We start from the raw sequence: 26,757 nt of genomic DNA on the forward strand, positions 1-26,757 counted from the left end.
CTCACTGCACAAGACTTTCTTCCTTCTCTCACCCCTATTCTGTCCACCTCTCTAATGCAAGAGTTAACCAGTATTGTCAACCATTTATCCCTTTGTCTGGTAAACTCTGGAACTCCCTGCCTGTTTCTGTATTTCCATCTTCCTATGATCTGAATTCCTCCAAGAGGGAGGTTTCAAGATGCTTGTTCTTCAATTTTTTATTACTGCTTCGGACTCTGTTTGGGGACCGGCATGTCAATGTTTTTTTGTTTTTTTTCTCTCTCTCCCTTGGCCAGTGGCCTTCCTACATAAAAAAAAAAAAATTAAATTAAATAAAAAAATTATGGAGCTCTCAGTGATAGTGTGAACTGCCGATGTCACCTGTTGATTGTATTCTTTCAATATCCATCCTGACATTCCATCAGGTCCTTGGGCCTTTTTAACATTTAGTCCCTCCAACTGTTTCTGCATGTCTTCCTCAATCACTTGGATTTCCCCTAGACCTGTTGTCATAATTGTCCAACTTACCTTTAAGTTAGGTTTTAGGTAGGAACTGCACCAATTATATACTCACCAAACGCTTCAGGTATTTTCACAAAATTCAGCCTATGCTCAGGTTACCGAGAGTTAAGGCTAGGATTCTCACAGTGGGGTAAGCCATAAATGCAGTTCAGATAAACTAACATTATTTATTAACTAGTGAATAAACATTCCAACAACACATGCAGGCAATAAGTGACAGTAACTCCACCACATGATACAAGTTAATAAAACTTCAAGTAACTCTGCGTTGAGAAACTAATAAGTTCACGTTACTATTCACTATATGTTAATGTGACTTTATTGACAACATTATGTCACTCAGTAATGCATCACTTGTCATCAAATGTATAAAACACTTAAGTGCACACATAATATAATCACATAATAAAATAATCAAACACAACATCAAAGACAATGTGTGGTCACTACATGTGAAGTGCTACAGAAAATATCAAGTCATTCATCAAAATCCAGTATTAAATCAACACATAAAATACAATGTGAAATATATGAAAGCCACAGTATACTGAACACGGCATATTTAAAGTCAAGACATGCAAGGCACTTAGGAAAATCCTCTAAGTATTACTCACAGCCACGATTGGTAGTTTAATGGTGCAGCCAAATTGAGTTACACCTGCTCAAAATTAAGACACCACTTATATTATGGTGACCAGTGAACTACATAGGTCATTCTGTGCTTCCTCCTTATATACAATTTCCATTTGCTTACTTTTATATGGCAACAAGATTACATGCACAGCTACATACTTTCCCATCCTTAAGGTCTAGAATCTCACTTGGGGTCTATGGTTAATCACCTTTACACACAAGTATATATGTCTTTTCTGTGACCTTTTAGCTTGCACATTACTGAGTCAAAGAGAGGGTCACTGTTTGCATTCATGTGCAGGGTCACTCAACTTATGTAGGCTGGCCCTATCTCTAATTCATTAAAGTACATCACCAGGTTATGTAATCAGACTGTCAGATTAATTAATCACAAGTTCATTAATCATGCTTTTTAATCTCTTAGTCTTCTACTTATCATTCAGGTACATCCATATTTACGGGTGCACTTTTACCTTCATGAGGACATGCACTGTCCTCCTTGAGGCCCTGGATGATGTAAGTGGGTGGTAGGGCCTCACAGAGTGTCTTGCTGTGGGCATTGCTACGGGTAGTGTTGGCATGGGCGTTGTTGGGGGCAGCACCATAGGCATGGGTGCCATGGGTACAACACTGTTTCTTTGTTCACCTCACTCTGCCCCACAAATGTTCTCTTGTTAGTAAACACTGATTGAAAATTTATTCATTATCTCTGCCATGTCAGCTGGATCCTCACACATTTGACCATTTACCTTCAGTCTATTCCTTCTCTGTTTTCCATTTTGCTCTTCATATATCTGAAGAATAGTTTTGGTTCTTCCTTAGATTTTTCCATTACATTTTTCTCATAACTTCCTTTCTTCTCAAATAACCCTTGCATATTCATTTCTTGCAGTTGTGTAGTTTTGCCACAGCTCCTGTGTACTTTTTCTTTTCTCTCAATTTCTTCCTCCTTTCCCTTGCTACTTTGCCTCTTCTACTACACCAGTCTTTTTTATATCTTCTCTTCATATTTACTTTTGGTACACATTTTTCCACTCTCATATCTATTGTTGAATGCTTTCCACTTCTTTTGCACAATTTCTGCTGTAATAAAGGCGCTCCAATCCATCTCACAGAAGTATCTCCTCATTTGTTTAAAATTAGTCTTACCATAGTTCAATCTTTATTGCTGTAGTCTTCACATTTACTTTCCTCTTTTCTTCTTTGATTTGAAACTTTTTCATTACATGGTCACTTTTTCCTAATGGACAATCATGGTTCATGTCTTCAACAATATCTGCTTCTCTTGATAATACCAGATGGAGTCTTGATGGCTCCAATCCTCTGTATCTAGTGTTTTCCTCAACACTCTTTGTCATAATGTTATTTATTGCCAATTTCTGAATTTTATCTCCCCATGAATCTCCTCGTATTCCACTCCTCCCAATATAACTCTTTACAAATAAAACCTCATGTTACAATAATTTCTATCATTTTCTTTAATATTCTTATCAAGCCATTTTTCTGTCCCATGCAGGAATTGTTTAACCTCTAGACTATTCAAGGCCTTTGTTTTTGGTGGAACACATACCACTGTAACATATCATCTTCCTCCTCTTCTGTTTATTAGTTTTAAATTTCAGCCTTCCACCAAGCCTTTTCCACATGTTCCACCTTGATATTCTTTTTGCAATCATTATCACTGCCCCTCTGTCTTTTCCACATCTGTTTTGTATTCACATGTTATAATTTACCACACTTAAACTTGGTGTCTGAATCTCTTAGCTTAGTTTCCACTATTGCCATGATGTCCAGTTCATTTGCTTATAAAAAATTATTGACTTCATCATTCATTGAGACTAAACCATCAATATTAGTGTATGCCATTTTCCATGTCCCTCCCTTTCTTACTGCTGAGTTTCTGCACCCTTCACTCTTCGAGTGTACCACTTTCTTAACCTTGGTCCATTAGTTTCTAGAAAAGAAATTTCCCTTTCCTCTTGTGTTTTCTGTTCATTCCTTTCTTTTGCTTCTCTTCTCAGTTTGCCAAGTTTTTTTCTTTATCCCTCATTTATTTCTCTTCTAAGCCAGACTTGTCTGTACTCAACACTCTTGACTAACTTCCATGCATTTACAATGCTTCCTCAGCTGCTGTTTGGGATTTTAATTTAATTTTCATTGGTCTGCTCTTTCCTTGTTCATATTTTTTTAATCCTGTACACTTAATTTCATCTTCCAGTTTTGTATCATCCTCATTCATCACACCCAGTACCAGTTGAGCCATTCTTTTCTGTTCTGCTTCTCTTTTATATCAATTTGTTATCTCACTTTCTTTAAGCCAAAGATCACTACACATTTCTTTTTTGCCTGTGGTGCTTCTTACCAAATTTTGCTTTTCTTTTATCACCTTTATAACCTCTTTTGTCAAGCTTCCTTTACTCTTCTTCACTACCTCTGCATAACCCACTTTTTTTTTCCAACTCCTTACTGATCTTTCTGTCATTTCGTTAATTGAACTCCTTAATCTTGACTTTCCTTAATTTGCTTTTCCCTGTTTGTGTCTTCCACTCATATCTTTCTTATCCTTTCCTCCAGCAAACTTAGTTGCATTTCTCTCGTTATCATTGCCTTTTCCACCTTTTCTATTTTTTCCTCCAACACCCTTATTTGGTTTTCTTTATAATTTATTTGGTTCTGCAGCACTTTATATTATCCAATTCCTTCCTTAGTGTATTGTTTTCCTTGTTCAGACTTAAATTTTTTACTTTCAGGTGTCTTACCTCTTCCCAGATCTCTTCAGTTTTCACCTCCAGCATGTTGAATTTCCTTGTGTTCATTTTTTTTTTCTGTAACTGGCCATCATCACCTTCAAAACCACTAAAGTCCAACATATTTCTTCCTGTCAGTGTCTTACTGTTTTCCCTGATCAGCTGACTCTCCTTAGTGATGCCAAAAAATATATAGTTTCCCACCTCTTTTTCAGTTTTTCTTTTCTTCCCAGTTATTCACAGAATTTTAGGCTCAGAACAGCAATGTCACAGCTTCCCCCCCCAAAAAAAAGTAATATCCTTGTCTTTCCAGGAGCTCCTGTTGTCTATCCATATGCCTTCTGTGTGTGTGTGTGTGTGTGTGTGTATTTACCTATTTACCTAGTTGTATTTACCTAGTTGTGATATACGGGAGAGGAGCTAAGCTCATACTGTCCTGTCTCCCGTCTCCATAACTGTTTTTATCCAGCTTTTCCTTAAAGTCATGAATATTTGTAGCACACACCACTTCCCCTTCCAGTCCATTCCATGCCCCTATGCTTCTATGAACATAGAACTTCTTTATGTCCCTTCCGCAGGTGGTTACTTTTAGTTTTCTTCCATATCCTCTTGTTTCTCTTTCATTCATTATAAAGAGATGTTCCCTATCTAGTTTTTCCATCCCACTCAGCAATCTGTACAATGCAATCAAGTCACCTCTCTCTCGTCTCTTCCAAGGTTGGGAGTCGCATTCTAGCTAGTTGCTCCCCATATGACAAATCTTGCAATTCTGTTATCATCTTTGTTGCTGCTCTCTGTATTGCTTCCAACTTTCTTATGTGATTTTCTTTTTCATGTGGTGACCAAATTACCACTTCGTATTCTAATCTTGGACGTAACATTGTGGTGATTATTTTCCTCATCATTTCTATATCCAGATAAGCAAAGCCAACTCTTATGTTTCTTAGTAGGCTGAGAGTTTCACTTGTTATCTTGTTAATATGTTTTTCTGGTGATAAATTCTCTGAGAAAGTCACTCCCAGATCTTTTTCTCTTGTCTTATTTATTGTTTCATATAGCTACACCTTCTGTTACTTTTTCCAAATTCCATCTTTTTACACTTACCAGAGTTAAATTCCATTTGCCATCTGTTGCTCCACTCCCACACCTTGTCTATATCTCTTTATAATTCTTCACAATCTTCCATTCCCTTCACTCTTCTCATAAGTTTTGCATCATCAGCAGAAAGACTCACATAGCTGGATACATTCTCCACCATAGTCTGGTCCCTAATTACTGTTCGTATCTCTTTGTTTTTAAGGAAATTGTCCATCCATTTCAGCGGTTTTCCATTTACACCACCTGTCTTTTCCAACTTCCACAGCAGTCTATTATGTGGCACTTTATCAAAAGCTTTTCTTAAATCTAGATAAATACAGTCAGCCCAACCATCTCTCTCCTGTATGATATCAGTCACTCTTGAATAATAGCATAATAAATTAGTGACACAAGATCTCCCTTTTCTAAAGCCAAATTGACAAGTTGTGAGAATGTCCTTATCTTCGAAAAACTTGGTCCATTTGTTTTTTATTATCCTTTCACATATTTTTGCAACCACACTCATCAGTGAAACCAGTCTATAATTTAGTGGGTCTTGTGTGTCTCCTCCTTTAAATATGGGTACGATGTTTGCCCTTTTCCACTCCTGTGGAACTATTCCTTCATTAATAGAGGTACATATGATGGTATATAATTTATCACTAAGCTGGTTACTGCATTCTTTTATTACCCATCCTGACATTCCATCCGGTCTTGTGGCCTTTCTCACTTCTAACGTTTTGATGATTTCATCAACTTCCTCTTTTGTTACTTGAAATTCCTCTATTTTTCCATTTTCAGGTGTGCACAATGGCCTTATAAATTATTTTTCCTTTGTAAAAACTTCCTTAAAGCTCCTATTCATCACTTCTGCCATCTCTTTCAGGTCTTCATAAACCATTCCATCTACCATTAGTTTTCCTGTACTCACTTTGCTTTTCAGTTTACCATTCACATATCTATAGAAGAGTTTCAGCTCATGTTTATATCTGTCTATTATATCTTTTTCAAACTGTCATTTTTCATCCCTCAGGATCTTCACATAATCATTCCTTGCTTGTTTGTAATTATTCCACAGGTTAATTCTTTTACTTTTCCTCCATTTTTTCCATGTATCCTCTTTCGTCCTCCTTGCTGCTTCGCATCTTTTATTAAACCACTCTTTTTACCAGCTATTACTGTCTGCTTTTTAGGCACAAACTTTTTTTCACCTTTATATATTTTAAGAAATTCATCCCACTTCTCTTGGACCCCTGTAGCCTTATGGAATCTATCCCATCTCTCCTCTTGAAAAAACTTCCTCACGTTATCAAAGTCTGCCTTACAGTAGTTTAATCTCCCAGCATGGTGTTCTTCATTCCTTGGATTCTCTATTTCCTCATTTATATTGAATTCTATGGTAGCATTGTCACTTTTGGCTAATGGACACTCTATGTGAACATTCTCAATTCCTTCTGGTTCCTTAGTAAATAACAGATCTAGTCTTGATGTTTCTCCATCTTTTCCAAATCTTGTATCTCCTTTTATCCATTGCCAGCTGTAATAATTTATTTCCCTAAGATGATTCTGTTCCCAACATGCCTCCTTATTGTTAAAGTCTCCCATCATGATCAATTTATTATCCCTTACCACTTTCTCTGTCCAGTTCACTGTGTCTTTTATCATTATTTCATATTCTTCATTTAACCAGGCATTGGTTTTTGGCGGTACGTACATCACTATGTGTTGCCTCTTTTTGTCTTGTGTATTTTCCACTCCAATTTTTATTGCCTCAGCTAATCCATTGCCAAATTGTTTCAACCATCTTTAAGCTTTTCTTAACTAGAAACATCATTCCTCCTTCCTTATATGTTCTACTTCTTTTCCATAAATTATATTGATTTTGCCCAGTGTTCTTTACCTCTAGCTCATCATATAATTTTATTTCTGTGAGGCCCATTATATCAGGACTTTTCTCATTTAAATAAACATTTAATTCCCTTAATCCTGAGATGAGTCCATTAATATTTGTGTAAGCTACCTTCAAAATGCCCTTTTTTCTCCTTAGCTTGTTTCCCTGTTCTCCCTCCTGTTCAGGTACCACTTCCTCACTTTCATGTCCAACACCCTCCGATAGAATATCTCCTTCTGCTCTTCCGATCTTTCCTCGTTTTTTGCCTTTACTTCTTCCCTCATTTTGATTAGCTCTTTTCTTTCCTTTTCATTTAAGTCTCTTCTCAGCCATATGTTTTTTGTTACCTCATCTTTAGCTAATCTCCAAGCCCTTGTCAGAGCCTCTTCAGCTTCCTTCTGTGATTTAAATTTTATTCTTATGGGTCTGTGCCCTTCACCTGTAAATTTCCCAATTCTGGTATTCTTCACTTCATCAACCAGACATCTTCCCTCCTCTTGTATCTTTCCCACCACTTTGTTTACTATCTCTTTCAGCTCTTTCTCTCTTACTGCTTTGTTGATTTCCTTAATTTCCTTAACCCCAAAGACAATTATACATTTCTTTTTGTCAACCGTCTCTCTTACGAGAGACTCATTTGTCTTGATAACATTTACCATCTTTTGCATTATTTTGGTCTCATTTAATTGTTCTATTATTTTCTCAAAGTTTACTGCCTCTCCTTGTATGATCTCTTGCTCACTCATTTGTTTCTCCAATTTATCTACTTTCCTCTCAATTTTTACCTTATCTCCTTCTTGGAGCTTTTTCCATGCATCTTACCTTTCACTTAATTGCACTACAGTTTTGGCACTTCCTTCCACTTTCTTTCTGCATTCCTTAATTTTTATCTCCAGAGCATTGCACCGATTTCTTAGCTCTATGTTTTCAGCTCTCAATCCCTTCAGTTCTTTAATTTGACTTACCTGGGTCTCTTCCATATCTCTGAATCTCTCCATCAGTTTTTCCATGTCACCTAACAGGGCCAACACTCTTCTTTGTCATAGTTTTGTGCTAACCTCACTGTCACCGGCAGAAAACCTGAGAAGTTGTTTTCTCCCGCTGCCAACTCATCGCTCAGTGTAAACAAACCACCTTGGTTTGGATCCGTTTTCCCCTTCAAATTTTTTTTCAACTCTACTTTTAGAATCACCTCTACCTTTTTCCTATTTCATTATGGTGACAGAAAACCGTACTGCTCCAAACTCCCTATACCACAACTGGCTTATCTTTGTGATCGCAGACCTGCTACCCATGTGTCCTTCCAGCTTGGCTGCTCGGGTGTGTGTGTGCATGTATGTGAGAGAGAGAGAGAGAGAGAGAGAGAGAGAGAGAGAGAGAGAGAGAGAGAGAGAGAGAGAGAGAGAGAGAGAGAGAACCTCCTCCTCCTTTTTTCAGCCAGATGATTAAGTTGTGAAATATTTTTCTCACATGCATGTGCCCCCACACACACACACACACACACACACACACACACACACACACACACAAACATGGCGGCAGCAGAGCTGACAGGATGTGTTTTCTAGTGCTCTGTATATAGAAGGGTGGAATAACACAAATCGCTCATGGTGGAACAATATATGTTATGAAAGACCCTGGAATACCTAGGTGGTAAATAGGGAGGGGAGAATCAATACCATGAGTATAGTTATCCCATCTCTAAGAAAGTTTGGTTTGGTTTGTTTACATTTTGGACAAATATGGCTGAAGTTGGCACTCCAAGAGAAAGAGTTTCATTTGAAGGTTTTACTGGAGAAGAAAGAGAACAAAATTATAGACTGCTGTGTAGAAAAATTTTGCATATGGAAGGAATGATGGACAAGTTATTGGAGACAATAAAGACAGTGGAAGCACACCAGGAAACTGGTAAGAAGTTGGTGACTGTTACAGGAAACTTGATCGAGATGGAAGATAAAAATGAAAAGTTAAAGGTGGAAAATGACTGTCTAAAGAAACAAATTAAGGAAAAAAGTAAAAACTGTTCAGAAAGGAGATGAGGAAATGAGGATAAGTGTATAGGATGTGGAAATGAGGCAAAATAAATGGTTAAATGAACATAAATTTGAAGAAGAATCACTAAAGAAAATAATAGAACAAGAAAATGAGAAACAAAACCTGAGACAGAAAGTGGTAAATGTTATTACAGAAGAGGAAAAAAAATAGTGAGAGACACTAGAAAAATATAAACAAATAATTGTATTTGGTTTGAAGGAAAAGAAAACAGTAAGTAGAATTCAAAGAGGAAAAAGAAAAGAACCTGTTGAATTAGTTACTGAAGAAAGTGATGGGTGAAGACAGTCAGGTAGTAAAGCAAGTGGAAGAGTTCTATAGAATTGGGAAATATGAAGAAGAAAAAATGAGACACATAAGAATAAGGTTTGCAACACAGGTACAAGCAGAAGAGGTAATTAATGAGTCTTGGAGATTGTCCAGAGATTAAAAATATAAGAATATGGATAAACAGGGATATGGATGAGATTGAAAGGTTGAAGCAAAAAGAGCTTGTAAATGAGGCTAAGCAAAAAAACAAACAACGAACAGAGGAGAAGTTTTCTGGAGAGTAAGAGATATGAGAATAAAGAAATAGTACATCAAACAGTAAGTAAAGTATGCTATGCTAATGTAAATGGATTAATGTCAACAAAGATGGAATTTAATGAGTTATTAAACAGAACTGTACCAGATGTTGCTGTATTATGTGAGACAAAATAGAAGAATGAATGGGGAACTTCTGACATTGATGATAAATATAATTTATGGATGAAAAATAGAAGTGACAAGGGAGGAGGAGGAGTGATCATTCTGGTTAAAAAGTGTGTTAAAGTGGAGAGGGTAATAAAAAGTGAAGATAAGTCTGAAATTCTACAAGTTATGACTAGAAGTGGAAATGGAAGGATAATGAATTATGTAGGAGTGTATGTGCCACCCGTGACCAATACTTGGCGGAAAAGTAGTGATATAGTCATTGTTGGTGATTTTAATTGTAAGGAATAAATTGGGAGACATTGACAGCTACTAGAAGGGAAAACTCTTGGAGTAATAGACTGTTAAACTGGACAGTGAAAAAATTTAATGACTCAGTGGGTTGATTGTGATACAAGATTTAATGGAAGAGATAAACCATCAAGATTTGATTTAGTGTTTACCAAGGACATGGAAATTATTGAAACTATACACAATGATAGCCCTCTAGGTAAAAGTGATCATGCGGAACTTAAATTGAAAAATGAAAATGTAATCATTAATGAAAAATTATAAGATGAAAAATTTAAATATAGTAAAGCTGACTTTGAAAAATTAAGAAAATACTTTGTTGCCGTGGACTGGAAAGACTTTGAAGACGCAGATGTTTGGGAAAAATGGGATGAATTTATAAGGATATATAATTCTGCTGTGGAGGAATTTGTATCTAGAGGAGGAGCAAGATGTAGAAAAAGGTAAAGAATGGTTCAGTACAAAATGCAAAGAGGCTAGAAATTGTAAACTAAATGCTTGGAATAGATGGAAGAAGAGGAAAACTGAGAGCAGATGGGAGGAATGTATTGATACTAGAAATAAGTACATTGAGATAATGAGAATGGCGAGAAGAAATTGTGGAAGAAATGTAATAGATAAGTGTATAAATTCATTCAAACTGTTCTTTAGACATATTAATGGGAAGATGAGGAAGAAGGAAGGTGTGTCAAGATTGAAAGTTGAAGGAAAAATCAATGAACAATAGTTTCATATTGGTATTTACTGTGGAAGGGGAGTTTGATGCCGGAAGGGATAAGTTGGTGAGGAATATACTAAGTACAGTCCCAGTCAGTTATGAGGAAATACTTAAGATGATGGTAGAACTTGATGTAAATAAAGCAACTGGTCCAGATGGAGTATCAAACTGGATATAGAAGGAATGTAGAGAACAACTGGCTGATAAAAATTCAGTTTAGTGGTGACATCACTATCACAGGAAAGAGTACTGAAAGATTGGAAGAGAGGAAATATTATACCAATATTCAAAGGAGGAAATAAGGAAAACCCACTGAATTATAGACCAGTGTCCTTGACTAGTGTTGTAGGAAAACTATGCGAAAGAAAAATAAAGGAAAGATGGATGGAACACTTGGAAAGAGATAAAGTTTTTGTAAATTGTCAATTTGGATTTAGGAGGGGAAGATCATGCTCCATGAACTTATTGCCCTTTTATTCAAGGGTAATCGATATTGTGAAGGAGAGAGATAGATGGGTGGATGGTGTCTACTTAGACTTGAAGAAAGTGTTTGACAAAGTACCACACCAAAGATTGCTATGGAAGACAAAAAATTATGAAAAATTGGAGGAAGACTGCTGGAGTGGATGGAGGATTATCTGAATGATAGAGAGATTAGAACAGTAATACAAGACCAGAATTCATATTGGCTGAAAGTAACTAGTGGTGTCCCACAGGGATCAGTGTTGGGACCGATAATGTTTGTAACATATGTGAATGACATAAATGAAGAAATAGTTATATGAACTTATTGTGCGGATGATGCTAAGCTGATGAGAAGGGTAGAAAATGTAAATGACTGGTACTGCAAGATGATTTAGATAAGATAAATAGATGGAGTAAATCTTGGCAAATGGAATTCAATTTAAGTAAATGTAAAGTAATGGAGTTTGGTAAGAGTAAGAAAAGAATACAATATCATTGTGAGATGGATAGTGTGAAGTTATAGAAATCAAAAGAGGAAGTGGATTTGGGGGTAATAGTTACTGAAAATTTGATAAAATTACTGGAGAGATGATGAATTTGTTAAAAAGAGTAAGAATGGCATTCTTATATTTAGATGAAGGAATGATAAAAAGTTGTTGATTTCCATGATAAGACCAAGATTGTAATATGTGGCAGTGGTGTGGTCTCTCATATAAAGAGGAATATTACAAAAATTAGAAAGAGTACAAAGACCAGTCACTAAGATGGTTCCAGAGTTGAGTAAGTCGACCTATGAAGAGAGATTAAGAATGTTGGAAATTCCTACCCTTGAAAATAGGAGAGAGAGAGGGGATTTAGTAAACATCTATAGAATGATAAATGGTATGGAAAATGTGGACAAAGAATGTTTTATAGATTTAGACACAGAGTACAAGGGGACACAGTAAGAAGTTGAAGAAAGTTTACTGTAGAAGAGACATCAAAAAGTATAGTTTTCCTCACAGAAGTGTGAACAGATGGAATGAACTCAGTGAAGATGTTGTTAATGCCATAACTGTCCATGCTTTTAAGACCAAACTAGATAGAGAGACGGGATACTATGAGATTACTCCCCTCCCGTGAATACAACCATGTAAATACACATCTCTTTTACCATTTGTGTTTCATTTATTATAATAATAATAATAATAATAATAATAATAATAATAATAATAATAATAATAATAATAATAATATTTTCATGCTAACTGCTTTTCTGATCTTGCTAACTGCATGCCTCCCCTCCTCCCATGGCCTCACTGCACAAGACTTTCTTCTTTCTCTCATCCCTATTCTGTCCACCTCTCTGATGCAGGTTAACCAGTATTCTCAATCATTCATCCTTTTCTCTGGTAAACTCTGGAACTCCCTGCCGGCTTCTGTATTTCCACCTTCTTATGACTTGAATTCCTTCAAGAGGGAGGTTTCAAGACACTTATCCTTCAATTTTTGACTGCTGCTTGGGACCCTTTTCTGGGACTGGCATCTCAGTGGGCTTTTTTTTTTTTTTTATTGGATTTTTGTTGCCCTTGGCCAGTGTCCCTCCTACATGAGAAAAAAAAAAAAATCTCTGGCATCCTTGTGTCAACTGTTTAGTTCCTAAAGGGATGGATGTCTAAGAAAAGATGTAGAGAAGTGCAGGGTGGTATCATCAGCATAGGAGTAGAGAGGACAATGAATTTGTTTTAGATTACCATTCTTCAATCTCTCTCAAGTTCATGCACCTTTTTGCAAGAGGTTTTGAGAAATTCATGTACCATATTGCCTTGGATGATTAATTAAAAAAAAATAATAATAATAATGTTTTCTTTAGTTTAAGAGTGAAAATATACAAATAAAAGTATTAGGTTGCTAATCTAAACATAGAAATAATTGTTATGTAGGTGCTAAGTGTATAAGGAAACAAAATGCCGCATGCCACATATCAAACTTGCAAGGCACGAGTTACATATGAGTATAATGTTTTTTTTATTTATTTACTTATTTATTTTATTTTATTTATATCTTATAAGAGGGCCAATAGCAAAGGGCAACAAACATTTTAGTATAAAGGGTCCATTTAATGATATAATGTATGAATTTGTAATAATTTCATCTTAATATAATATATGAATTTGTAATACACGGAACCTCAGTTTTCTAACTCAATTAGTTCCTGAATGCTGTACATAATCTGAAACGTATGAAAACCGAAACTATTTTCCCTATAGGAATCAATGTAAAATAGATTAATCCATTCTCAGACATCAGTCCACCATGTTTTAGTAGGTAATGACCGATGCTTCCACTGCTAAGATGGTTGGTCCACAACATCTCCAGCTTAGAAATTTTTTTTATCCAGAAAGGATGTATTGAGTGAAGTTAGTGACAGAACTCATCAAAAGATATTCTTTGGACCATGCAGACATTCTCTTTGTCACTGATCAAGTGAGGGAAGCCTTACGGATTGACACAGAGAGGAGCAAACCAGTCATTGCCAAAATAAAGGTGATCATAACACTTAGATATCTTGGTGGTGGGAAAAGCTACTGGGAAAATGCAGTTGTGCAGTAGTGATGGTGTTGTAAGTCATAGAGAGAGCCACAGGAGGCTCGGGATTACCCCTAAGCACTGAACCTTGTTTGTTTACATTGAGGTTGTTCAGTGGGATCACATTTATCTTATTTCAAAGATTGAATTGCTGTCTTAACCTCTGTGTCTCTCCTCCAATTATATAAAAACAAAGGAAGTATTTATAGAAACTGTAAATTAGTAATAAATGGCAGCTTTTGCTATGTCTTATAGTACACTGGAACTTCAGTTAACAAACTCCTCCCTTTTTGAACAATTTGGTTTTCAAACAAAATTTTAAATATGTTATTGCTTCAGTTGTGGTACCATAATTCAGTTCTAGAACAAAGTTACTTGATTTCAAATATTAAAAGACTGCAAAAACTATTTTTTATTACTAATTTATATTTTCTATAAATATCTACTTCGTTTTTATATATTTAGAGGAGAGACACAGAGTGTAAGACAGTAATTCAATCTTTGAAATAAGGTAAATGTGATCCCATTGAAAAGCCTCAATGTAAACAAACAGTTTTCAGTGCTCAGGAGTAATTCTGAGCAATCTATAGCTTTCTCGGTGACCCCAATGCCATCACTACTGCAAAAAAATGCTTTTCCCAGCACTAAGATGTCTAAGTAATATGATCACCTTCATTTTGGCAGTAACTGGGTTGCTTCTCTCTTTGTCCCTCTGTAAGGCTTTCCTCATGAGATCAGTCTAAACAGTATCTTCTGATGAGCTCTGTGTCAAAAGATTATTCATTATGTCATTTCTGGATGTTGTGAAGCAGCCATCTTGGCTGTGGGAGCATCTGTCATAAGCTGCTAAGACAGTGTAGACTGGTGTCTGGGAATGGATTAATCCAATTTATGTTGGATCCTATGGGGAAAATAGTTTTGGTTTTCAAATATTTCGGATTCTGAATGGCATTCAAGAACGAATTAAGTTTGAGAACCGAGGTTTTACTGTGTTTGAAATCAAGTAACTTTGTTTGAAAAAAAATATGGTATGGCAGCCGAAGCAATTACAAGTTAATTTTTTTTGCTCAAAAAACCGAGTTGTTCAAAAAGTTGTTCAGTAACTGAATATGACAATTTTCTTCCTAAAAGCATCTTTTCTTATTGTGCACTATTATACACACTGGCCATGTCATGTCCCATCATTTCCAGACTCCCTCTGAAAAGTTCATGCACCCTAAGGTGCATCATCCAGGTTAACTATCATTGATTTAGATTGCTGATGGGTGATAGAGTGGGTGACAGGACAGAATTCTGAGGAACATCACTATTAATAGACTTGGAAGAAGAATATTGCAGAGAGAGAAGGATAGAACCTAGACTCTATCAGACACTCTTTTATATGTCTAAGACAACAGCAAAAATTCTCCCAAAACTCCTAAAAGGTCACCAGTATAATCACCACAACAGAACCTATATTGATGGTTTTATAGAAAATGGTGAAGTGATAAGAATGTTCCTATATTCATAATTTTATAAAGGCACAAAATCAACACATTAAGTTGATAAATTAAAGAATTAGTGGTCACCCTTTTTAGGAACATGCTGAATGTAGGCAAACTTTAAGCAGGAAGGAAAGGTGGAGGTTTACTGACATTATTAGAAGACTGACCAGGCAAGGTGGTGGCATAGAGGCACAGTTACAGAGAATAATAAGGATCCAGTCAGGTCCATAAACAATTTGGGCATTAAGGCCAGTGAGGGCATGGAAAACATTATTTTCAAGAATCTTAGTAGGAGGCATGAAATAATCCTGAATAACAAAACATTGAATTTTTTTTGCAAATGTCTCCGGGAAGAATTCAGCTTTAGAACGTCAGAATAATACCAGCTCAGGCCCCTTCAATTAGCAGAGCCAAATTCCAGAGGTACCTGTACTGTGAAGGATCCTGAGGGAAAGTTGGAGTGATATGACAAAATACAGATATGAGGTTGTGATCAGAAGAGCCCAATAGGAAGACAGAATGACAACATAGTAAGCTGGATTAGAGGTTAGGAAAAGATCAAGAATGTCGGATGTATCTCCAAGATGGTCCTGGTAGTATTGCACTAATCACTCAAGGTTGTGAAGGATAGCAAAGTTAAAGGCTTGCTCACCAGGCTGGTCAGGGAGGACAGAGGAAAGCCAAAGCTGGTAGTGAACATTGAAGTCTCTAAGATTGGATATCTCTGTGAAAGGGAAGAGAGTCAGGATCTGCTCCACTTTGAAAATTTAATATATGAAGAATTTTTCATAGTTAGAGGGTGTAAGTGAGAAATATGCAGCATAGATGGGTTTAATCTGAAAGTGACTGAAGTCTCAGCCTGATGAAAAAAAAAAAAAAAAAGATTTAAAAGAGTGGGTAGGAGAGGAAGTTATCCTTGTGCATATAGACACAACATCCAGTTATGGACTGAAAGTGAGGATAGGGAAGGTAGGAGGGAACAGAGAAAGGATTGCTTACAATAGCCTGTTTTTTAGTGAGGAAAAGGAATTAGTAGAGAAGTAATGTTCTACAGATTAAAGATCAGATCTAAGGCTATGAATATTACAGGAGTCAATGTTGTAACAATTGAGGGGGTTGTCATGATACCTTGGTGTGTTATTGAGAGAACAGTCCAACCCAGGGACATTTTTTGTCCAAAGGGAGAGGAGATCAATTTTTATATTTTCATCTTTGGAGATGTTACAATAGAGCTTAAGCAAGGTAATAAGCAAATCTCAGGTAATGAGCTAGAAAAATGTATTTGATTACAGGAAGAACAGACCAAACAACTTGCAAAGAGCTAAGGCAGAATACAGGAGGAAGATTGAGGAGAAGGTGCTGAGGAAAGAGGAGGCACTGAATAGAAGGAAAGAGGCAGAGGAAGCAAAGAAGAGATACAAAGAAAAGAGGCTTTACAGGTTCAAGAAACTCAACCAAAAGACTAGAAAGGGTCAACCATTAATGCGAGGAAAGATTGAGCTGATCCTGGAGACACTGCAGCAAGCACCTGATTCCTGATTGGGAACATCCACATGATTAATGGTTTCCTTTTGTGTTTTGTCTCAACTTTGCAGGTAAATCTCATAATTTATTGATACCAATTACTAGCACTATTTTCATTTACCCTGAAGCTTGGAAACTTAAGACCAATATAAAAAAAGATGGTTCTCTGTTTTTCATGCTACAACTTATGATGGTAATGCTATATTTGTGGATCTTTTACAAAGCCTTTGTAGGTTGTCTTCTGAATGAGGTTTTGCATCACAAATCTCTCAGTATACCATGCTTGCAATCCCACAGGAACTGGCCCAGTCAAGGCACCACACACTCATACACATATCCTTTACAGTCTTGGCCCTATCAGCCTCTAGTGAAAAGGGACGGTGTCATGGACCACCATACTACACTCCAGGAGCCTACGCACAGCATAGTTGGTTACACACAAGTTTACCTGTACCCTTTGATAATTAGAACAGACAAGAGAAGAACACTACTTATTGTAAACACAAACAAAGAAGTTTCTTCTATGTGCAGTTGTGGATGTGAGGAAATAAATTTCTTGAAATTAAACTTTGTAACAGACTGATTTATGATTTTCCACTCCATTATTTCTAGCCACCTCAATTTCTCTCTCTCTCTCTCTCTCTCTCTCTCTCTCTCTCTCTCTCTCTCTCTCTCTCTCTCTCTCTCTCTCTCTCTCTCTCTCTCTCTCTCTCTCTCTCTCTCTCATTATTATTCCCTTTTGCTTTTCTCTTTTTTCCTTGACCTTTCCCTCTTAGCTGCACATTGATCATCAGGTGCCTTTGAGACCTCTGGGAAGCAGACCTCCTGTGCTGTGTTAGGCATCAGTAAAGTAAAGTTCAGTTTATATTGTGCTACCTATAGACCATGACAGCCCAATAACTTCCAGATTTGACAATTCAGCTCCCATGCTTTAATAATGAGGGAATGTTTCTTTGGTGTCTTGGTGCTCAATTGTGTGCTTAAGTGAAAGCTTTACTGCATTATGAGACTGTGAGTATCATGTACACATTTTTATAGGTACACATAAATGACCCATCACTGTCTGTATTTGCATCTTCCATAATACATTGTAACATTTACAGTATGAATTTCCACTGAGAGAGAGAGAGAGAGAGAGAGAGAGAGAGAGAGAGAGTATATATATATATATATATATATATATATATATATATATATATATATATATATATATATATATATATATATATATATATATATATACATACATACATACATACACACACACACACACACACACACACACACACACACACACACACACACACACACACACACACACACACACACACACACACACACACACACACACTTATATTGTTATACCTCCAACCTCTGGGGACCACAATATCTGTATCTCCCAGAAGGGGCAGAGTGAAATGAGAGAGAGATGAAGCACAAGCAGCAGGCACCCAGCAGCACTCCCCAGCCCCCTAGAGTGGGACACACAACACGCTTGAGCCTCAGCTTGACAAGGCCAAGAAAGTTCAAAGCAGGCAGCCACAAGATAACATTAGAGGGGCAGTAGCACATCCTTCTCCTCGCAGAGCTGAGTCCACTCTGCTGTGCTACTTCGGGATGTCACTCATTTCTTCTCACACCCCCTCCCCCCACCCTACCCTCAAACATAACATATGTATGCATAACAATGTATGTATATATATATATATATATATATATATATATATATATATATATATATATATATATATATATATATATATATATATATATATATATATATATATATATATATATATTTTTTTTTATGTAGGAAGGACACTGGCCAAGGGCAACAAAAATCCAATAAAAACAAAAAATGCCCACTGAAATACCAGTCCCATAAAAGGGTCAAAGCAGTGGTCAAGAATTGATGAATAAGTGTCTTGAAACCTCCCTCTTGAAGGAATTCAAGTCATAGGAAGGTGGAAATACAGATGTAAGCAGGGAGTTCCAGAGTTTACCAGAGAAAGGGATGAATGATTGAGAATACTGGTTAACTCTTGCATTAGAGAGGTGGACAGAATAGGGGTGAGAGAAAGAAGAAAGTCTTGTGCAGCGAGGCCGCGGAAGGAGGGGAGGCATGCAGTTAGCAAGATCAGAAGAGCAGTTAGCAAGAAAATAGCGGTAGAAGACAACTAGTTATGCAACATTGTGGCGGTGAGAGAGAGGCTGAAGACAGTTAGAGGAGAGGAATTGATGAGACAAAAAGCTTTTGATTCCACCCTGTCTAGAAGAGCAGTATGAGTGGAACACCCCCAGACATGTGAAGTATACTCCATACATGGACAGATAAGGCCCTTGTACAGAGTTAGCAGCTGCGGGGGTGAGAAAAACTAGCGGAGACGTCTCAGAACGCCTAACTTCATAGAAGCTGTTTTAGCTAGAGATGAGATGTGAAGTTTCCAGTTCAGATTATAAGTAAAGGACAGACTGAGGATGTTCAGTGTAGAAGAGGGGGACAGTTGAGTGTCATTGAAGAAGAGGGGATAGTTGTCTGGAAGGTTGTGTCGAGTTGATAGATGGAGGAATTGAGTTTTTGAGGCATTGAACAATACCAAGTTTGCTCTGCCCCAATCAGAAATTTTAGAAAGATCAGAAGTCAAGCATTCTGTGGCTTCCCTGTGTGATATGTTTACCTCCTGAAGGGTTGGACGTCTATGAAAAGATGTGGAAAAGTGCAGGATGGTATCATCAGCGTAGGAGTGGATAGGACAAGAAGTTTGGTTTAGAAGATCATTAATGAATAATAAGAAGAGAGTGGGTGACAGGACAGAACCCTGAGGAACACCACTGTTAATAGATTTAGGAGAAGAACAGTGACTGTCTACCACAGCAGCAATAGAACGGTCAGAAAGGAAACTTGAGATGAAGTTACAGAGAGAAGGATAGAAACCGTAGGAGGGTAGTTTGGAAATCAAAGCTTTGTGCCAGACTCTATCAAAAGCTTTTGATATGTCCAAGGCAACAGCAAAAGTTTCACCAAAATCTCTAAAAGAGGATGACCAAGACTCAGTAAGGAAAGCCAGAAGATCACCAATAGAGCAGCCTTGACAGAACCCATACTGGCGATCAGATAGAAGGTTGTGAAGTGATAGATGTTCAAGAATCTTCCTGTTGAGGATAGATTCAAAAACTTTAGATAGGCAGGAAATTAAAGCAATAGGATGGTAGTTTGAGGGATCAGAACGGTCACCCTTTTTAGGAACAGGTTGAATGTAGGCAAACTTCCAGCAAGAAGGAAAGGTAGATGTTGACAGACAGAGCTGAAAGAGTTTGACTAGGCAAGGTGCAAGTATGGAGGCACAGTTTCAGAGAACAATAGGAGGGACCCCATCAGGTCCATAAGCCTTCTGAGGGTTTAGGCCAGCGAGGGCATGGAAAACATCATTACGAAGAATTTTAATACGTGGCATGAAGTAGTCAGAGGGTGGAGGAGAGGGAGGAACAAGCCCAGAATCGTCCAAGGTAGTGTTTTTAGCAAAGGTTTGAGCGAAGAGTTCAGCTTTAGAAATAGATGTGATAGCAGTGGTGCCATCTGGTTGAAATAGAGGAGGGAAAGAAGAAGAAGCAAAGTTATTGGAGATATTTTTGGCTAGATGCCAGAAATCACGAGGGGAGTTAGATCTTGAAAGGTTTTGACATTTTCTGTTAATGAAGGAGTTTTTGGATAGTTGGAGAACAGACTTGGCATGGTTCCGGGCAGAAATATAAAGTGCATGAGATTCTGGTGATGGAAGGCTTAAGTACATTTTGTGGGCCACCTCTCTATCATGTATAGCATGAGAACAAGCTGTGTTAAACCAAGGTTTAGAAGGTTTAGGATGAGAAAAAGAGTGAGGAATGTACGCCTCCATGCCAGACACTATCACCTTTGTTATGCGCTCAGCACACAAAGACAGGTCTCTGACACGGAAGCAGTGATCATTCCAAGGAAAATCAGCAAAATACCTCCTCAGGTCCCCCCAACTAGCAGAGGCAAAACGCCAGAGGCACCTTCGCTTAGGGGGATCCTGAGGAGGGATTGGAGTGATAGGACAAGATAAAGATATGAGATTGTGATCGGAGGAGCCCAACAGAGAAGAAAGGGTGACAGCATAAGCAGAAGGATTAGAGGTCAGGAAAAGGTCAAGAATGTTGGGCGTATCACCAAGACGGTCAGGAATATGAGTAGGGTGTTGCACCAATTGCTCTAAATCATGGAGGATAGCAAAGTTGTAGGCTAGTTCACCAGGATGGTCAGTGAAGGGAGAGGAAAGCCAAAGCTGGTGGTGAACATTGCAGTCTCCAAGAATGGAGATCTCTGCAAAAGGGAAGAGGGTCAGAATGTGCTCCACTTTGGAAGTTAAGTAGTCAATGAATTTCTTATAATCAGAGGAGTTAGGTGAGAGGTATACAGCACAGATAAATTTAGTATGAGAGTGACTCTGTAGTCGTAGCCAGATGGTGGAAAACTCGGAAGATTCAAGAGCATAGGCACGAGAGCAGGTTAAGTCATTGCACACATAAACGCAGCATCCAGCTTTGGATCGAAAATGAGGATAGAGAAAGTAGGAGGGAACGGAAAAGGGGGTACTGTCAGTTGCCTCAGACACCTGAGTTTCAGTGAGGAAAAGATGAGGTTTAGAAGAGGAGAGGTGGTGTTCTACAGATTGAAAATTAGATCTTAGACCACGAATGTTGCAGAATTTAATGAAGAAAAAGTTGAGGGGGGTGTCAAGACACTTAGGGTCATCGACAGAAAGGCAGTCCGACCTGGGGACATTTATGGTCCCCTCCCCAGATGGGGACTCCGAGGTTGGTGTAGGAATCGCCATGATGATTTTAAAATTTTTGAGTGAAGGGTGTGTGTGTTATTAGGTGCTTGTAGTTTTGTGTGGAGGAAGAGAGTTGTCTTTAGAGGGCAGGCTGTGACTGCTCCCTTGTGTTGTGAGACACAAAGGGAAACGTTCAGTGAGGTCACAGCTGGGTTTAATGATAAGTTCACAGCACCCCCTGAACAGTGTTTTAGACCTCACTGTTCAGGGGGTGCTGTGAACTTATCATCAAACCCAGCTGTGACCTCACTGAACGTTATCCTTTGTGTCTCACAGCACACACACACACACACACACACACACACACACACATATATATATATATATATATATATATATATATATATATATATATATATATATATATATATATATATATATATATATATATATATATATATATATATATATATATATATTATATATATGGGAGAAAGACTTGAACTTGCGAAATATTATGTTGTAGAGGAAAGTGTAGACATACAGTAGATGTTACATTCTTTTATTGGTTATGTTTTTGGGGATAGAACAGTCGTGTCCTTTACATAAAAAAAAAGTTGAAAACCTTTAAAATGAAAATATCATAACTCCTCTGAAGTTTATTAATACTGACCTGCTGGTCTTCTGGAAATTTCTGTTGTATCACACAATATCTGTGTTATTGGTTATGTTGTGACATATAAATTGTAAAGTCATATTAAGGGTTACTCTAGGGTTACTCTAAGGTTACTCTAGTGCAAACTAAGTATTAGTTATTAAAATAAATAAAATGAGGAGTAGAAGTTGAATGGAATGTGCATTTCTTTTGTTTCATGCGGCATGCAGGCACCGAGGCTCACTGCTTGGCATAGTTGCTTATTTGCAGCCTGGACCATCGCTACAGTCCGATTAAGATGCATTCTCGCCACTCTACCAATTTTCCTTAGTTAAATTCGCTAAATTGGCAAGAACTTAAACGTCAGAACAATTGGGTATCGCAAGGGAGCTCTTGTCTTACCTATGAATGCATGGCCAACCAGCTGGCTTGAACCACCAGTGACCATCACTCGACACTGGCCATTACAACAATAACTCCCAGCCATGTGATCCACAGCTAAGTTTTAATTTATTTATAATTATATTTAATTATACTTTCTGTGATTATGTGTTAGCTAGGAAGCAAATGGATGAGTGAAACCCCAAATCACACATTTTAAATATTTCTGGTGCCATGAGTGAGGAAGGCAGGGCCCATTGAAATGATGAAGGTTCGAGAAGCTTCTAACACATGTTTTGTGTTGTACTATTCGGGGATACCAACATATCAGAGGCCATGCTGCAAATTCATGGATGTGAAATTAGGACTTTGACCACAATCGAAGATTAAATCTCTATCATGTATAATAGCACGAGAAGAGGCTGTGTTAAGGGTGAGAGAAGGAGTGAGGAATGTCACTGTCACCTCTTTTATGTGCTCAGCACACAGAGATGGGTTTCTAACATAGAAGCAATAGTCAATCCATGGAAAATCAGCAAAATACCTCCTCAGGTCCCCCTAATTAGCAGAGGCAAAATGCTAGAGGCACTTCCACTTTTGGGGATCCTGAGGAGGGACTGGAGCAATAGGACAAGATACAGATATGAGGTTGTGATTGGAGGAGCCCAACAGAGTTGAAGAAAGACTTGAAAAGATGGGATTACCAACACTACAAGAGAGAAGAGGAAGAGGAGACTTGGTATCAATGTAAAAATTAGTAAACAATATTGAAAGAATTGACAAATGACTTGGTACCACAGATGGAGAAGGGAGAGAGATGAACGAGGGGACATGGGAACAAAATGAAGAAGAGTTGATGTTCAAGCAACATCAAGAAATACAGCTTCCCATATCAAACTATTGAAATCTGGAATGATTTGTAGGAAGATGTGGTTGTGGCGAACAGTGTACACATGTTTAAAGAGAAACTGGATAAATATGGTTATGGAGACAGGACAAAATTATCTTTGACTCGTGCTTTGACTGTACAGTACAACTAGATAAATATAACCAGGTAAATACACACACACACACACACACACACACACACACACACACACACAGAAATGGACAAACCTCTTAATGTGTAGCCCCTGTTCACTTAGCAGCAAGTAGGTATGGGATGTGACCTGAGGGCTTGTGACCTCACTGTCCCATTGTGTGGTGTGTGAGTAGTCTCACTCCTACCCAAAGATCAGTCAGTACGAGCTCTGAACTCTTTCCATAGGGGAATGGCTGGCTGGGTGACCAACAGATGACTGTAGGTGAATGAATGACATAAACATGTGCACACACACACAGACACACACACACACACACACACATTAATGGAATATCTTATTTTTTTTATTTACTTATTTTTATGCAAGAGGCATTGGCTTAAGGCAGCAATAAGTTATTAAAAAGGCCCGCAGTAGATGCCAGTCCATAAAGGGTGTAGTGTAGTTAGAAAAGGATTATCTAAAATTTGAGGAAAAGTGTCTTGAAACCTCTCTCTCTTGAAAGAGTTTTAAGTTCAAGGCAGCAGAAAATGCAGAAGTAGGCAGGGGGCTCCAGGGTTTATGGCAGTGTTTAGTGCATTAAAGAAAATGAAGAAGATTGATAGGTATGGTCAATCTGCTTGAGACTCAGAAAATAAGAGTGTATGGTAATCAGCTACAAATGATCACATATATAAAGGAGACATTGAAGAATAAATAGCACAATGTTTCTCACAGAGGCATCTACACTGGGGGTAATTTGAATGCAAAAAAATAGTCCACTAGGAATATCTAAGGGGCTCAAGCCAAGGTAGAGATTATTAGATTAGATGAGGCTGAGACACCATATATTTTCTCCATGTCACAATTTGACACACACACACACACACACACACACACACACACACACACACAAACAGTGGCCAGTCCTCCCTCTGGTCCTGGCAGAACTACTTTGAGTGCACTGATGACCTTATCTGGGTGGTGCACATGGACAGTATTTATGGAGACCACATGAGAGACTGTCATGTGGAACTGAAGAAACTGGTGGCAAGTGTATCCTGAAGCAGTGCATGTGTGATGGCATCACTGACTGCAGTAGTGGAGAGGATGATTTGGTGCAGCCGTTTGGCATTGACGAGTGCCGAAAGAAAAAATGGCGGTGTGAGCACCTCTGCATCAACACTCGGGAGTCGTATTACTGCCAATACTGACTGGGGGGGACAGATTTGTCAGGAAGTTTAACTTTGAAGGTGAGGTACTAGAGCCAAGCTGTGTGACAGGGCGGAATGGCTGCTTCCGTCTTCTTCATCCACCTCAGGGCTTCTGGTGACTTAAAGGATTGGCAGAATATTGTCGTCTTTGGAGCAATATAGAGTTGGATGGCTAATGAGTGTGCTTGGCAGCGCGAGGTGGAGTGGAGTGGCTTTCTCCATCGGCTTTCTTCATCCATCTCCTGACCTGTGATGACTGAAAGGACTGCCTGAATATTGTCATTTTGGAGAAGAGATGGAGGGTGGATGGACTGAGTCTCACCTAGTCCCAGTTTTCATTGGCATGGGTAATCTCTTTTGTGATGCTCATCCTTCTCGTGTGTTCCTCCACACATTGCCCCCAGTGTTGTGGCTAAAAGAAGTTTTGGTAACCAAGGAAGGCAGGGTTGGCGTGTTTGGGTCTCGGGTCTTGACCAAGATGACTGGTTTGAGTTATTAATTGCAGAGTGACTTGGTCTTGTCTTCTTTATTGCCTGTTGCTGAAAGGAGTTCTGGTAGCTGAGGAAGTAGGAGGAAGCAGATTTGATGTGTTCAGGTCTCAACCAAGATGACTGGTTCGAGTTCCTGACTGTGGAGTGACGGTCTTTTTTTCTTTAATGCTTTGCTGTCAGGATTGGCACTGCCCAGATCAACACGCTGAAAGGCAGACTGCACCATCACTGTCCAGACCAACATGCTGAAAGGCAGACTGCACCATCACTGCCCAGACCAACACGCTGAAAGGTAGACTGCACCATCATTGCCCAGACCAACATGCTGAAAGGCAGACTGTACCATCACTGCCCAGACCAGTACACTGAATGGCAGACTGCACCATCACTGTCCAGACCAACATGCTGAAAGGCAAACTGCACCATCACTGCCTTGACCAACACGCTGAAAGGCAGACTACAACATCACCGCCTAGACCAACATGCTGAAAAGCAGGCTGCACCATCACTTCCCAGACCAACATGATGAAAGGCAGACTGCACCATCACTGCCCAGACCAACATGCTGAAAGGCAGACTGTACCATCACTGCCCAGACCAGTACACTGAATGGCAGACTGCACCATCACTGCCCAGACCAACACGCTGAAAGGCAAACTGCACCATCACTGCCCAGACCAACATGCTGAATAGCAGACTGCAGCATCATCACCCAGACCAACACATGACTCATCACATGACACACTAACTACACACCCACGTAACACATTACACATTGACAAAGGACATTGAAATTATGAAGTCAAAATTATCTACTAAAAAAGTTAAATAGATCTACTAGATACAAAATTAGAAACAGCCTATACACTGACTGAGCTTCTCATGAAAAGAGTTAATCACCTTAAAATCAAAATTGCTAATGAACAAGAAACTCAAAATAGTAAACATATGATTCAGTAGGAACAGCCTCCCAAGTTTAAAGCATACAATTGTCTCCTGCTCAGTGACAGTAACCCACATAATATCAGACAGTCTGGTATTACGTGGGAGACAAAACATCAAGGAAGATGATTATGTATTCTAATATGGAATTATTGAAGAGTTGTATAACTGAATAGCTTAGTTCTCTACCTACTGGATGCATTATTTACTGTAATTTACATTCTAGGTAATGTTCCCCCAGAAAATATCCTTGGTTCTCTTGGGTCATTAGTTACATTACATTACATTCTAGGTAATGTTCCCCCAGAAAATATCCTTGGTTCTCTTGGGTCATTAGTCAGTGAACTGAAGGCAAATAATAGTAATATGAAGATACATATATATCAAATAGCATCAGTCCCATCGTCCCAAGATATTGTAACTAAGATAGCCGAATATAATAAGCAGCTCGTAGAATGGGGAAACAAAAATGGTGTAAAAATACTGCAAACAGAACCAGCTTTTACATTAGGCACTGGGGAGGCTGATGACTTACGTTCTGAAATAGATGACACCAAATTATCAATATTAAACAGATTGGGGGTAATCAGGCTACTCTCAGCTATAGAAAAACAG

At 38.2% G+C, this 26,757-nt stretch overlaps 1 protein-coding gene across 9 annotated transcripts in view; it reads left to right on the forward strand.

Moving 5' to 3' along the window:
* LOC135110178 (thyroid transcription factor 1-associated protein 26 homolog) overlaps window positions 1-17,223 on the forward strand; it is a 33,765-nt gene extending 16,542 nt beyond the window's left edge. For all 9 annotated transcript variants that reach the window (XM_064022196.1, XM_064022194.1, XM_064022195.1 and 6 more), the window contains 2 exons: window positions 16,413-16,715; window positions 16,991-17,223. In XM_064022196.1, the coding sequence (XP_063878266.1) occupies window positions 16,413-16,659 (247 nt within the window). In that variant the 3' untranslated portion in view covers window positions 16,660-16,715; window positions 16,991-17,223. The remainder of the gene's footprint in view (window positions 1-16,412; window positions 16,716-16,990) is intronic.
* Window positions 17,224-26,757: the final 9,534 nt, after the last annotated feature.

The sequence above is a fragment of the Scylla paramamosain genome, chromosome 20, assembly GCF_035594125.1.
Source record: "Scylla paramamosain isolate STU-SP2022 chromosome 20, ASM3559412v1, whole genome shotgun sequence".
In the NCBI taxonomy this organism is placed as follows: Eukaryota; Metazoa; Arthropoda; class Malacostraca; order Decapoda; family Portunidae; genus Scylla; species Scylla paramamosain.